Source organism: Polyodon spathula, chromosome 1, assembly GCF_017654505.1.
Source record: "Polyodon spathula isolate WHYD16114869_AA chromosome 1, ASM1765450v1, whole genome shotgun sequence".
Lineage (NCBI taxonomy): Eukaryota > Metazoa > Chordata > Actinopteri > Acipenseriformes > Polyodontidae > Polyodon > Polyodon spathula.
Window position 1 is genome coordinate 89,928,672 of NC_054534.1, and position 13,918 is coordinate 89,942,589.

At 36.8% G+C, this 13,918-nt stretch overlaps 1 protein-coding gene and 1 pseudogene across 2 annotated transcripts; one reads left to right on the forward strand and one right to left on the reverse strand.

Annotated features, from left to right (window-relative positions):
* The first annotated feature begins 39 nt into the window (after nucleotides 1-39).
* On the forward strand, nucleotides 40-8,076 carry lias (lipoic acid synthetase). Of its 2 annotated transcripts, XM_041265287.1 has the most exons (11): nucleotides 44-292; nucleotides 1,389-1,555; nucleotides 1,792-1,885; nucleotides 2,186-2,266; nucleotides 2,802-2,958; nucleotides 3,140-3,197; nucleotides 3,710-3,838; nucleotides 4,946-5,091; nucleotides 5,536-5,606; nucleotides 6,698-6,809; nucleotides 7,419-8,076. In XM_041265287.1, exons 1-11 carry the CDS (start codon nucleotides 200-202, stop codon nucleotides 7,469-7,471), a joined length of 1,161 nt encoding a protein of 386 aa, XP_041121221.1. In that variant the 5' UTR covers nucleotides 44-199; the 3' UTR covers nucleotides 7,472-8,076. The 2 variants fall into 2 exon arrangements, with proteins under 2 accessions (XP_041121229.1, XP_041121221.1); XM_041265295.1 differs by lacking the exon at nucleotides 3,710-3,838 and having other exon boundaries at nucleotides 40-292.
* A 616-nt stretch (nucleotides 8,077-8,692) lies between these two features.
* Nucleotides 8,693-13,398, reverse strand: LOC121326554 (annotated as a pseudogene).
* Between the last annotated feature and the right edge of the window lie 520 nt (nucleotides 13,399-13,918).

Consider the following 13,918-nt stretch of genomic DNA (forward strand, 5'->3'; position numbering starts at 1 on the left):
ACACCGTGAACTCTACCTTAATTATTCCCCCCCTGTCTAGAATACACATATCTTTATTGGTCTATACGTTTTCTGTAGTTGCCATAAAATATTTAGCAGTCAGGCTTAATCGAATTCAGATTTACTGTTGTGCTATCCAGTTGACTTTCAGGGTCTGCTGCTGAAATAGCTTTCCTAGGCTTTATAGTCATCGTTAGAAATGGCTTTATTTAAACACGCACAGTTTGTCAATCGACATCCAGGCATTAGGCTGTGGTGGAAATCAAAGGAACTTGATTTTGTGATAGGACCGGTAAGTGTATAGTGCAACGGAGGGTTTTTTTTTTGTGCAATTCTTAAATTGTTTCACTTAACTTGGTGGACCGAGGATTTACTTGTGTTTATTTCAGTTTTCCTTAGGTGAGGAGCACTTCGTATTCGTGTCAGGTTTCGAAGTGTTTTGTGTAAAATAGTAGTATCAGTGTTACAGATACACTACTATTTATGAAATTGTAAAAATGTAATCTTTCTTAATGTGTTTATATATGGTGTTTTGCTTTCCTGAGCACACATTTCGCTCGTATGTGACACATATTAATCTGCCGCAGCTGAAGATAGTAACACTTCGGGGGGAGTTACCAAGTGTTGGCAGCTGAAACAACTTTAGTAAACAAGACATCGAGCAACAAGGTGTGGTATCTTGGACACGATGGGGCCTTGCAATAAAAAATCAAAGCGCAACGCAATTTTAACAAATGTTTACGACCTATTGGAGTCTAATAGTTCTTACAAAAACTGAATACAGTAGATGGTTTGCTTGGATTTTACATATATATGTATATATGTATGTGTGTGTGTGTGTGTATATATATATATATATATATATATATATATATATATATATAATACATACATACATAAACATTTTTTGTTCTATATTTTATGTCGTTTGTAATATAAATTGAATTTGTTGCATTCTGGTAACTTGCAAAGTCACCTGCTTGTGTTGATCCCATTGTAGTGTGAATACTGGAATGAGTTCAAAGTGCAATACATGTAATCGTCAGGTAGCAGCTTTAATTTTTCATATACGGTATAAAATGTAAGCCGAGGACCAAGATATCTTCAACCGAAGAAGTGAAGGATCAGTGATAATATTGCTAGTCCTAATATTGAACATGCATTTTAAAACCTTGATCAGCACTCCTTTAATACACAGTTCCCAGTTACGATTTGTTTTACTTTAGTGACTTTATTGTATTTTACAGCTAATGACAGTCAACAGTGGTCACATCCACTCATCGTTGTGTTTTTGTTAATATGGTGTTGCAGAAACAGAATTGTTTTGAATTTGCTCTTTAGACGTCGTATATTGATGGAATTATGCCACAACCTTGTTCTGATCGTAGGTCTGTACAAGCCCTTTTACCATAGTCAGGGCTTCCAGTTCATTGCCAGACAAGAAGGAGCTGCTGGACGGAGGACCCGATCTCCAGGATTTTATATCGGGCGATCTGTCTGATAAAAACAGATGGGAAGAGTACAAGGGGAACCTCAAACGACAGAAAGGAGAGAGGTAAATGAGATTTAGGACAGGCTCATCCTAAATGTTTTTTAAGAACAAGGAGGTAGCTCACTATTAAGAATTTACAAACCTTAATATAGTGGAATCTCTGTTACTGCCACTAAAGGGATTGACACTTTTTTCTTTTCCTACTTTAAAAGCATGACCGTTTTTCTTTCGCTAAAAAAATAATAAATACAGATGGCTTATATTACCAGGGAGGGGTCATGAATGTGTTTCTCCCATAGGTTAAGACTCCCTCCTTGGCTGAAGACTGCGATTCCAATAGGGAAAAATTACAATAAACTGAAGAACACATTGCGGAATTTAAACCTGCACACAGTAAGCAAATTATACTACCAAATAATTCTTTAAGATGCTACTGCTTCCTGGTGCCTGATCAGTCACTTCCTGTGCTGTACGTCAAACACATTGGAGAGATATAGGTGAAATTAGATCATGTGACCTGCAGCACAGGTACGAGGAAGCAGTAGTTGATTTAGTTTTTTTTTTTTTTTTTTTTATTTTATGAATAGGGAGTCGCATGGCTTTTCATTGTAGCGTGCAGTATTTCTGTTACGCTGTGAGAGGGCTATGAGCTGAATTCCTATTTACAATTGGTAATGTAGTTTTTGTCCATAGGTATGTGAAGAGGCAAGGTGCCCAAACATTGGAGAGTGTTGGGGAGGGGGAGAATATGCCACAGCTACAGCAACTATCATGGTAAGTTTTTAGTTGGTGATGGTGTGGACCTCTTGCCAGGTGGTCATTGTAAATGATAATTTGTTCTCAATTGGTTCATTTGGATAAAGGATTTCATTGACTGATTCATTTTAATCAAGGTATTGTGGGAGACATAGTTTTAAATAAGATTATAAGTGCTATTTAAAATCTGTTTGTATTTCACTGCATTTTAATACATTTTAGTTTCTGGCATATTTTTACAGGTTACTATTTATCAGCTCTGTCTAATCCACAACCTACATTTTTCAGTACAACCTGCAATCATATCGGGCATTATTTTCAGTAGGAGTCATGTAAATGTAACTTTAATGTGTATTGACATGGTATAATCATTTCCTTTTTGGAATAAGTATGTTTCCATTAAAAAAAAATCATATCTCTGTTGTTCTGAAACAGTGGAAAAACAGTTACCACATTGTTCACTGTTTTCAGGGATTGAGAGAACACCTCTTTGAATGTAGAAGGAGCTATGTCTAAGAACAATGTTTGCTAAAGAGTTGTGTTGTTTCCCCAGTTGATGGGAGACACCTGCACAAGAGGCTGCAGATTTTGCTCTGTGAAAACCGCGAGAAACCCTCCCCCACTGGACCCCAACGAGCCACACAACACAGCGAAGGCCATCACTGAGTGGGGCCTGGACTATGTGGTGCTGACCTCCGTGGACAGAGACGGTGAGTTGAGGGGAATGCTGCATCCAGTTGTAACCATCACCAATACCAGACACTAAATATATTGCATATTTAGTTTTTTTCTGATATAGCTAATGATACGGTACTTGTAGACACAATTGTTTAGTTATCCACATAAGTGTGGTTATGATATTTGACAATGTGTTTTTTTTTTTTTTTACAGATATTTCTGATGGAGGTGCAGAACATATTGCAAAGACAGTAACTTATCTAAAAGAAATGTAAGACAATTTAGTTAAGTTTAATTCGGTCTTTCTAACTTTTTGGATCAGAAATTGAGTTACATTTTTTTGCTCCATTTGTAAGTTCTGCTCTTCCTAAATGTTTGATTGTTCTGAAAAGAATTATGCATAACTTTGTCAACTTGTCTTCAGGGCTCAAATGTTATTCTTCAGACCTCTGAAAAAAGTCAATGGCATGTGATTTAATATTTGTGCAATGCCTGAAATGAAATGTTTGTGCAATGAAATCTTATCTTACGCTTGTATCATCCTTGCAACTATTGCATGCTAAAATAACTAAAGTGTTCTTATCAGTATGGGTTTTGTAGCCCAATGGACCACTCACCATCTTACATATGTGAGGAGGAACAATCAAAGAATGACACGTTAATTAGGTTAAACCACCCCTTTGTCGTGTCTTTATGAAGCTACCACACAGTTCCTGCCATTCTTGTGTGGAACTGGGAATGCTAGTTGCAAGGTTAATATATTAGAGTTCAATGTTTTAATAGGAGTCAAAAAATCCTGGTGGAGTGCCTAACCCCTGATTTCAGAGGTGACCTAAACGCTGTGGAGAGAATTGCTTTGTCTGGATTAGATGTTTATGCCCACAATGTAGAGACTGTCAGAGAGTTGCAGAGGTAAGAGGGCCCAGTTAACTGAGTAGTGTGTTTTTAATTTAGTTTGATGAATTATTTTGAATGTGTTAGTTATTTTGTATAGTGCATTTTCTGTTGTGTTATTATTTGTCATCAAGTCTTTCTACTATTCATATTTACTAAATACCTCAGTGACTTAAAATGCTTATGTGCACGCTACTGATGTCTGTAGGAGTTCAAGTTACCCCACTTGTTTTGATCCCTCAGATTTCCAATCTGTTTTGTCCTCCAAGGTCCTTCAGTTGCTGCCAGGTCCTCTATGGCAGGAAAGCTAAGCAACCCTCTTATAAGGCGATTTCAAAGCCTGCACCAGTTATTGTTATATGAACAGATGTCAGAAATTAGGTCACAAAAAACAAAATGTTTTTGTTAAATGTGTGTATTGTGGTGTGCTGCTACTAGAGGGCGCCAGTGGCACAGGAGATCAAAATAAGAACAGGAAATGAAACTTCCAGAACTAGAAGTGCCTTTGTTTCAGTCTGCAGAAACAGTTTCACACAGCAGATGGCAGCCTTTCTCCAAGGCTTAAACAAACATTCCCGACCAGATTTCTGGAGTTTTATTGTAGTGTGTTTTATTGGGTAACCTATTCAGCCCATTTATTTACTGCTAGTGGATGGAATGAGCAATAATGTTTTAAACAGACTAAGCTGTCTTATCCTGTCAAGACACAATACCGTGCAATAGAAAGCTTCCAGCGAAGAAAGGCAGCTTCAGTGTTTTTTTTTTTAAGGTATCTCGTTATGCAAGAAGTACACTTGCTTATTTATCTGTCTGGGGTGGACATTCCCCATGTAGTGCAGCTGGGTGACACTGAGACACAAGGAGGATAGTGGTTTGTATATAGTCACAAAGTCAAATAGTGGATGACCTGGAATTTACCTGTTTCACCTCATGGTTTGACCATCAGACCTTCTAAGACTTATCTAAGAGAGATGTACAGTCAACACATGTTGATGGACATTATCACCATATTTACTTTTCAGATTGTGCTAGTAAACACCAGTGTACCCAAAGTCTGTATTGAATTCACTCAGTGTGTCTTACTTTCTTTGTCTGATGACTGATCTCCACACATTTTGTTTTTAGGCATGTCCGTGACCCGCGAGCAAATTTTGACCAATCTCTTAGTGTCCTGAAGCATGCCAAGAAAATAAAGCCTTCTCTTCTATCCAAAACATCCATAATGCTGGGTCTTGGAGAGACAGACGCACAGGTGTATGCAACAATGAAAGGTAAAATTGTGTTACATGTTTGGTTTCTTTCTTTGTTGGGTCAAATTTAGAGAATTATATTTTCCCATACTGGTCCTCGTGAAAAAATGTATGTGTTCTATAGAATAAGAAAATTGTATTGTAATATGATGTGTAACAATTATCAAAGAGCAATGGGGGTTTTTTGCACTAAGTTTGGATAGACTCACCTTAATGTACATTGTAAGGTGGCAATATTGTGGAAACAACATGGCTTGTCAGTTGATCAGGATTACACTTGGCAAATTATAGCATTTATATGAATCATATTAGCAGAAGATGAAAAGGATCAATTAAGAGTATTACTGGGATGTGCCAATCAGTCATAGTGACCTTTGCACCGTAAACTGAAAATGAGCCAATCTCAAAATTAAATGCTGACATTCTAGTTTTACAGTGTGAACTTTTCTTTATGTTTTCATACAGAAGTGAGAGAGGCTGGCGTTGATTGCCTGACTTTAGGACAGTACATGCAGCCTACAAAACGACATCTAAAGGTTTGGTGTGATTTTTCTTGTCCTTAACAAAATTACAGACGTAATCCCAATCATCCGAGTTAAGGCTGCCATACATCAGACGTGATGCGATTTTTAAAAATTGGGAGATAAAAACTTTTGCAGCAACATGACCGTACACACCAGAAGCGACACAGAGGTGGTGCAACAGGTTTGAAAACTGCCAGATCTATACAACTGTTAATTGCTATTGACAAAACTGATCAAGACTGGTACATATTCGTCAACATGATGTGGAAATTGTGTGTGGCTTCTCTGGCGGTATTTCAATGTATATGGCAATAAATCATACATACCTGGAATACCCAGTTCCTTCGAAATGGACTCCAATAATCTTTCATCTCTGTCTTTGTAATTGTGATGATCGTTGTCATAAAGCTCTGTGTATTTCTCCACAGCAAGTATGATTTTTTTTTTTCCTGTCGTCATTTTGGAATTTGCTTCACTGACCTGCTGGACAACGTGCATTGAAGCTGTTCTCTGATTGCTCAATACCCTAGTTGACGCACGACAAATTGGAAAAAATAGAATTCAATCCTATTTATTATGCGTTGCTCCAGTGCTGCTCCTGCGTCACCTGTGGTGTGAAAGATACGTCGGTCAGGGTGTCCTCGGCTCACCGCGCACCAGCGACGCCTGTAGACTGGCCGGGCGACTGCGGGCTTGCCTGTAAGCTGCCCAGAGCTGTGTTGTCCTTTGACGCTGTAGCGCTGGGTTTGCTGCATAGTGGGCCTGCAGAGTGAAAAGAAGCAGTCGGCTGACAGCACAAGCTTCAGAGGACAGCGCAGGGGTGGTAGCGGTGAGCTGAGCCTAAAAATACAACTGGACACTTCAAATTACTAAATTAAAAAAAAAAAAAAGGAAATTGGAAAGTTATTAAATTTTTACAAATAATAAAAAAATGGTGTAATGGTTTTGAAAGTGAATATTCAAATGTTAGTGCTTCCTGTATTATAAAAGAGCACTATAAAACATGTAACTGATGATGCTATGAGCTCTTTATTACTTTTGATTGTCTTCATAGCCATAAAAGGAACAGCGTGGACAAAAAAGTGTTTCTTTGTGTTGTAAAGGTGGATGAGTACGTTAGCCCTGAAAAGTTTCAGCACTGGGAGAATGTTGGAAAAGAGCTGGGATTTCTGTACACTGCAAGCGGACCACTAGTGCGCTCTTCATACAAAGCAGGTATATTCATCACCGCAGGCTACTAGCGGATATGAATCACACGTAGTATGAAAACAGGTCATTGATAGTTCATTTTGGTTGTAATTCTTGTGTTTTCTATGTCACCCAGAATGTTCACATATTTAGTAAGGTGTTCTTGGCGTGACCAGGGATTGTACCTGACTTGTTTGAAAGGTAACAGATCCATCTGGAGCTTGCAGATCAGTTTAGAAAAGTAATTACATTTTTGTGAGCCCTTGACTGGCACACACACTTTTCAGTGCAGATAGGCATTTAGATCTTAAAGACTTCTGAACGATTTGCAGTTTTGGTGAGCTTAAAATCAACTGGGTCTTTCTTTTCAAAGAGAAAAATAAAAACAAGTAGATTTCCAAAGATCACTACAAAGATCTGAAGCAGTTATGTCACTATTATCATAAATATCTAAAGTTGTCAGTGAAGGTATCTTGCATGACTCAAGCATTCTAGGTCACCAGGAAGGCTGTTCTTAACCTACTGGAAATGGGAATAATTGACTTACAAGGTACAGTAAAAGTAAACAGTAACAGACTCCTTGTTATACTGCCCTATTGATAACTTCATTAATGAGAATTTCCTGTATTTTGCCAGGTGAATTCTTCTTGAAGAACCTCATTGAGAAAAGAAAAATAGAAACCCACTAAGAAGACTCCTGACAAATGACACATGGGTTGGACTATAATAATAATAATAATAATAATAATAATAATAATAATAATAATAATAATAATAATATACTTGATAGAGTGAAGAGGAATGTAGGTGTGTCCCACTTCAGAGTTTAATATATGTATCTGAGAACACTTATGCAATTGTGATGAAACTCGATTAGGACATGCTTCAGGTTATTTAGAATATCAGAATGAAGGCTAGTCTTCTATCTTTATGTAGTACATGTGTCTCTAATTACATATATCTAGATACTAGAGAACTGCTTATCAAACTTTGATAACTTTTCAAACAGAAGTTCAGTGTATGAGGATGTGTACATATGTAGGTCTGTAATCATCTGCTTTTTCATAATGTGTGTTTATGCAAGCTGTACTGTGCTGCTATTGCATGGTAACAGTTTGGAACCTCAGTGAATGGCAGAGAAATTCCACTTGCCTTTAATTGAAGATAAAGGAGTTGTATTGCAATTTACATATTAATGTCATTAATAATTGAAGTTTCAATGTAAGACAATATAGTGTTAATTGCTGACCTGTGAACATTATTACCAATGAATAAAATGAACTGTTGCACAGCTCACTATCTTACAAAATCTATAATTTGTGGGACAAAGTAGGGCCTGATTTTAATGATTTGCCTTAAATTGTAGCACGTTAACCACTTTTAAAAAATGAGCCATCATTCAGTCTTCTTAGTTGAAAAGAAATATGTCATAATTAGGGCTTCTGGTTTCCAGTTTTAACTGATAAAAAAAGATAAAACACCTGATACAAAAAAAAATCTATATGAAATCAGTGTATAGCCAAAAAACACCGGAAAAACAGTGGAAATGGTTACTGAGTGCACGTTGACCACCCTTTCCCATTAAAAAAAAAAAAAAAAAAAAAAAAAACACTTTCCCAGTGCAGCTGGACAATGTCCCTCCTTCCTGACTTGTAGCTATCACTGATTTGTTCTAAATGCTTTAAACCCGTCCCAAATACTGATTGGCAGCACATTCCTACATTTCCATTGGAGATTTAAATTTGTATTACAGTTGAGATGCAGAGGATTTAAAACAGAATTACAAATTGTGACAAAATAAAAAAGTGTACACACAAAAACCCTAGAAGAATGTGCCTGTGACCATAAGGATTTAGTTGTGGAAGACAGCAAAGGAAAGAAGTTACAACTTAAGTGTGCAAGTGCTGTTGAGTTACTACTATACGTATTTTGACAGAAAAAAAATGCCCAAGTATTTTAGAAAGTAACCAAAAACACTAATTCCATATAGTATATAAGAAGCAAAAGCCCTGGGGGGGGGAATGATTTACATAAAACTCGAAAATAACTAAAAATTAGCACAACAAAACATTGGACACAAAATGTAATTAAAGGAGAGGCGTAAATAAATACAGCCTCATGTAGATTTAAGGCTGGAAATTCAGAATTTCTACACAGATATTTTGTAGGCATTACTGTATTTGGTAAGAAGAAACTTTATTGCTGGTGAGTGAACCTTATGACTTGTGTACAAGAGTTCATAGCGTTAATTTCCTGTGTGCCATCTTCATTGGTGGGCTATGAAAACTTATTTTGAGGATTTCAGATGTGGGAGTAAAGGGTATTCTCAGTTGGTTACCTTATTTCCTATACTTTCAATCTGGGGGAACGAAAAAAAATGTACATGCATATAAATAATACTGGCAACAATAAATAGGTATTTACCTTAAGTTTCAACATCTTTAGTTTAAACTGCCTTATCTCATGATGTAGCTTTATGCATTGCAGTGTTGGTACCTCTGAATAAGACACACTTAAAACTTGTCTAGACAGATGTAGGATGCAACCATGCAAACACAAAGCAGTTTTTGTTTTACATTTAAACTTTTACATTGCATTATCTATCTAAAAAAAAGTGTTTAAAAATAAAACTCCTTACCTGAAATCCAAAATTTTGAAGCCTGAAATGAAGATCGTCCAGAACATATCTCCCATCAAATACGAAAGCTGGTTTTAGCATTTTTTTGTAGATTCTCTCAAAATCCTATAGAAAGCAGAAGTTACTTAAAAGCATCCAATTTTGTGAACAGGGCCCTCTGTCTCCACCCAGAACACAGTGAAAAAAGCAAGGAAATGTTTTGGGAAACTTTGTATTGAGCACATTATTATAGATTTTTTTCTGCATTAAATAATTATCAGTAAACATTAGTTCACATCATACACTGTTGGTTTAAGATTCTACAGTGCCTTATTTCTTTGTACAGTAGGTTTTCTGCCCCAGACAGTGCACCCTTATCAAAAAGATTCAACTATATTTGGCACAGTAAAATGATAATACTTACTTTGAAGATATCCCACTCTGTGCAGATAACAAGTGCAGGGCTCCGTCACAAGCATCATACGGGTCATTTGTTATAGTGACTAGCTGAGACACTGATTAGGAAACAGAATGTGCAACTTTACATATTACACAACACAATGTTAATACAAAGCATAATACTCCATGTGTATTTTTAAAAACAAGGGAATTATTTATAAAGTTCATACATTGTCCTTTAATCAAACTATAAACATACTCTTAAGTACAGACATGTAATTAACTACATTTCCCATCATCCTCCTGCTCACTGGTAAATCCATCTTAGTTACATATGTGAGCAGGAGGATGATGGGAAATGTAGTTCTGAGAGGTCCATGTGGGTACAAGCCATACTGAGGCAGGGAATGCAATTTAAAAGTTAAAAAAAAGTGGTCAAAATGTAAAAATAAATAAAAATAAAACAATACACATACCTTACATAAACAGTTGTAGCAACACATGGGAACATGTAACACAATAGAATAAAAAGATCCTTAGGTACCCTTTAACCTATAGCCTAGATTGCAAAAAGAAACGGCAACCGATACATTTTAACAAACATAGGGTAAGAGGGGCCAAGATCATCTTGGATTGACTTTTAGCACCAATTACATAGCAGATGTAAGTGAATAATTAACAAGCTACTTGAAATCAAAATAAAGTATACTGTATTAGAGATATTTTTGAATTACTGTGTGTCTCCAATGTCTTTTTTGAAAGCAAATCGCAGGAGAGCAATCCTCTTTCCAGTCACAGTATTAAAAAGGCAATTATACGACAAGCAAACCAGTGTCTTTGGTATTCATTCATATCTATCACCTTAAAGAAATGGGGTATTTTAATTCAATAGTCCTTCATTTCAAAACAATCCATTTCCAAAAAAAGAAAAAGGTTGGACAGATGCTGGGATCAGCATATAAACAATACCTGTTGCCAGTACTTTGCCACTTATGGGAGGTTGAGAGCCTCACACAGATATACAGATTGCAGACATCCTTCTTAAAACAGCTACCACCAAAACCTAAAAATATATTCTAGTTCCAATACAATTAATCATGGAAACTGTAATTAACCATTGTTGCAGGTTTCACCCAATTCATTCCAAAAACATTGACCTGCAAATCAAGAGAATGATCATGTCTCATCTGCTGTGTTACCAGTTACAATTTTAGAATTCTTCTGGTTATGTGTTGTACATGTCTGCCTACTGGCACTGTCGCAGTCCTGAAATTGAGCTTCACTTATCGACACTGGCTTTTAGGAATGTATTTCCAATTCTCTGGTCCATCCCAATGGCTTTTGCCACCTCTTCTACATCGGCCCCCATCGACTCACACAAAGCACTGATAGAATTAATACTGCTGATTCTCTGGGCAAGGAAAGCATTAGTAGCCTGCAGGAAAATATACAATAATGACAGGCTAAATACTGTACATATAGCATATTACCTGCAGCAGTAAGCAGCAATCACAAAGGTTTTCTGCAGTGCTAGCTGTCAGATCACATTTGTCCTCTGATGTATGAACCAGTTTGGAGAGCTCAGAGGGCCAGATGTTGGTGGTGATGATCTTGTTCTTGGGGACCCAGTTTTCATAGACTGTGCACAGGGCACAGATGGCCCTCTGTCCCTTTGGGGTTTCATCTCCACTGATCAACACGCGGTCCAGATTCTTCAGCGCTTTGATGGCACCTGCATTGGGGAAAGCGAAGAGCGAGACCCATTTATGATTTTGAAAACACTTTTTATAAAGAACTTTCTGATGTTACCACTTAACCATTTTACAAAAGCACACTGGAAATGTAGATACCTGTAATTGTTTGGTATTGTTTTGCATCTGAAGATCAAAAGTTAAATATGTTTTTACATGTACTGCATAGAGCAAAATTTAATTTGAAAAAGTTTACGATATCGGCAACTGTATTACAGAATTAGGGATGTCATTTACAGAACAAATAAATCAGTCATGTAGAGCCAAGAATAGCAAAAGAACATGCTACAAATAGCAAAGAACATGCTACATATTGTTAGTGTGCCACTTAAATGATTCAAGTGAAAGATACCACAAGTCGCAATAATTAATATTATGAAATAAAAGTCAGAGCTTTGATCCACATGAATAAACAGATTATTCACCTATTAAGAAAGATAATACCTGTGCAGTTTTGGCAGTGCTTTAAACAGAATTTCTGGATTTGAATACAGGTGCTTTGATTTGAAAGCTCACCTGCAGGTTAAGGTTTGGTTTTATGTTTGCATCGAATATTCTGTGAATGCTCTCAGCAGCCCTCACTGGCACAATGCTCTTCTCAGTGACCAGCTCATAGCCATCAGAGACCTCCACAATCCACCGAGCAGAGGACTCAATGTACTTCAGGTCTGCTGCTCTTCCTTTCCCCATCCCATAGGTCTTTCCTTGGTGTTTACCTGGAAGCAACTTCTATTCTATCACAAAATGCCTAAATAAATTGTCATGCGGAACACAAGTTTAGAAAAGTATTGCATAGTTCGGCGAGATGTATATAATATGCATGGATCTGTCTACTGAACCCTTCAAGTGATTTAAGTTACCCAAATAAAACATAGTACTGCATATTGATTCAAATTTCTATTTGCAATGCTTTAAAAAAAAGTTTATATACAGTAACATAATCAGCAGGACAATATTTTTTCTAACTTTTACTCAAATTCATAATTGGGATATTTGTAATGTTTTAAAGCCATATATTCTTGTTTTTATTTTTATACGTTAAAAAAAAAAAACGATTTTATTTAAATTATGCAAGACATTGCCCTGTATTTGTCAGAAAGTTTCCTCAGTTTGCCAAATGAAGGCTTTTTTGTAACAAAGCTTCACTGTAAATAAGGATTTTCCCTTCAAAATGCTTTTACCTACTTTTAACAAATGCATTGTTCTCATCAACACAGTGAAGGGCGCATCAGAGCTTTTAGTAAATGGGAGACTTACAGAAATGAAAACAATATCTGCCTATCTAATGGCAGAGTATCTCAATGGATAAGAAGAGATTTTTCCCTCTTCAGGACTCCACTATTGCCTTAAGACTAGGCTGGGGAACAAAAACACCATTTGGAATAATACAAAAAAATAACATATCCTGTACATGTTAAATTTCATAAAAACATCTAATAAATACATTCAGGGTTCTGGGCTGACTTTGCATGGCTTCCATCCTATACAGGGGTTACAGTTTTGTTCAATGGCTTTCAGCACCCCCACTTTAAAATTGTTCCAGTGCCACTGAATACATTACATTCTTTAACAATTAATGCTTAATGAACTGTAGCAATCTAACATAAGAAGGGCCTCTTAGAGTATTCTTACTAATATGTTTCTTCTAAATACAGCAACTACATAAAAAAGCATTTCCGCTGTCTTGCCTCATAGATGGGTAGTGTGTTGAATTCCAGGCTTATATTCTCGATTCATTAAAGTCCACAACGCTGACTTTGATTTCTGGACACATGTGCGCAATAACACTGCAAGTGGGCACACCAACATAGCCAGCACCAATGCAGCAGATCTTTTTAATCTGAAACATTGTCACTGAAAAGGCTTCAAATCTTCTGCAGCAATCTGGCATAGCTTTATGAGCATTCTTGTACAATTGATACAATATAATCCATTCCAGATTTGTCCTCATACTGCCTAGATAGATCATTTGCATTTCCATTTGCATTGCCTGGACGATACTTAATCTCAAAATCAAAAGCAGCAAATTGGGCTGCCCCAGGTACCTCACCTTCTTCTGAAAGAAACAGCATTTGGATAATTTTACCCCCAATCCTTGAGTTTGCACCCGCTCAAAAACCAGTTCTAAGTGCTGGCTCTCTGTGAAAGAGAAAACAACTACATCATAAAGATAGAGTAATAAGGATTGAAAGTGCTGGTCACCAAAAATTTGTTTCATTAAACGCTGAAAGGTACCTGGGGCATTACAAAGCCCAAAAGGCATTCTATTGAATTTGAAGAGACCAAAAGGAGTATAGAATGCAGTCTTTGCACAATCTTTTACTGCTACTGGGACTAGGACTTGGTTGTACCCACTGACCAGAGCTAAG

Coding starts and splice junctions, on each gene's coding strand:
- lias (XM_041265287.1), top strand. CDS start 200: ATGGCTTTATTTAAACACGCACAGTTTGTCAATCGACATCCAGGCATT. Junction 293..1,388: donor TTGATTTTGTGATAGGACCG/GTAAGTGTATAG, acceptor TTCTGATCGTAG/GTCTGTACAAGCCCTTTTAC. Junction 3,198..3,709: donor GTAACTTATCTAAAAGAAAT/GTAAGACAATTT, acceptor ATGTTTTAATAG/GAGTCAAAAAATCCTGGTGG.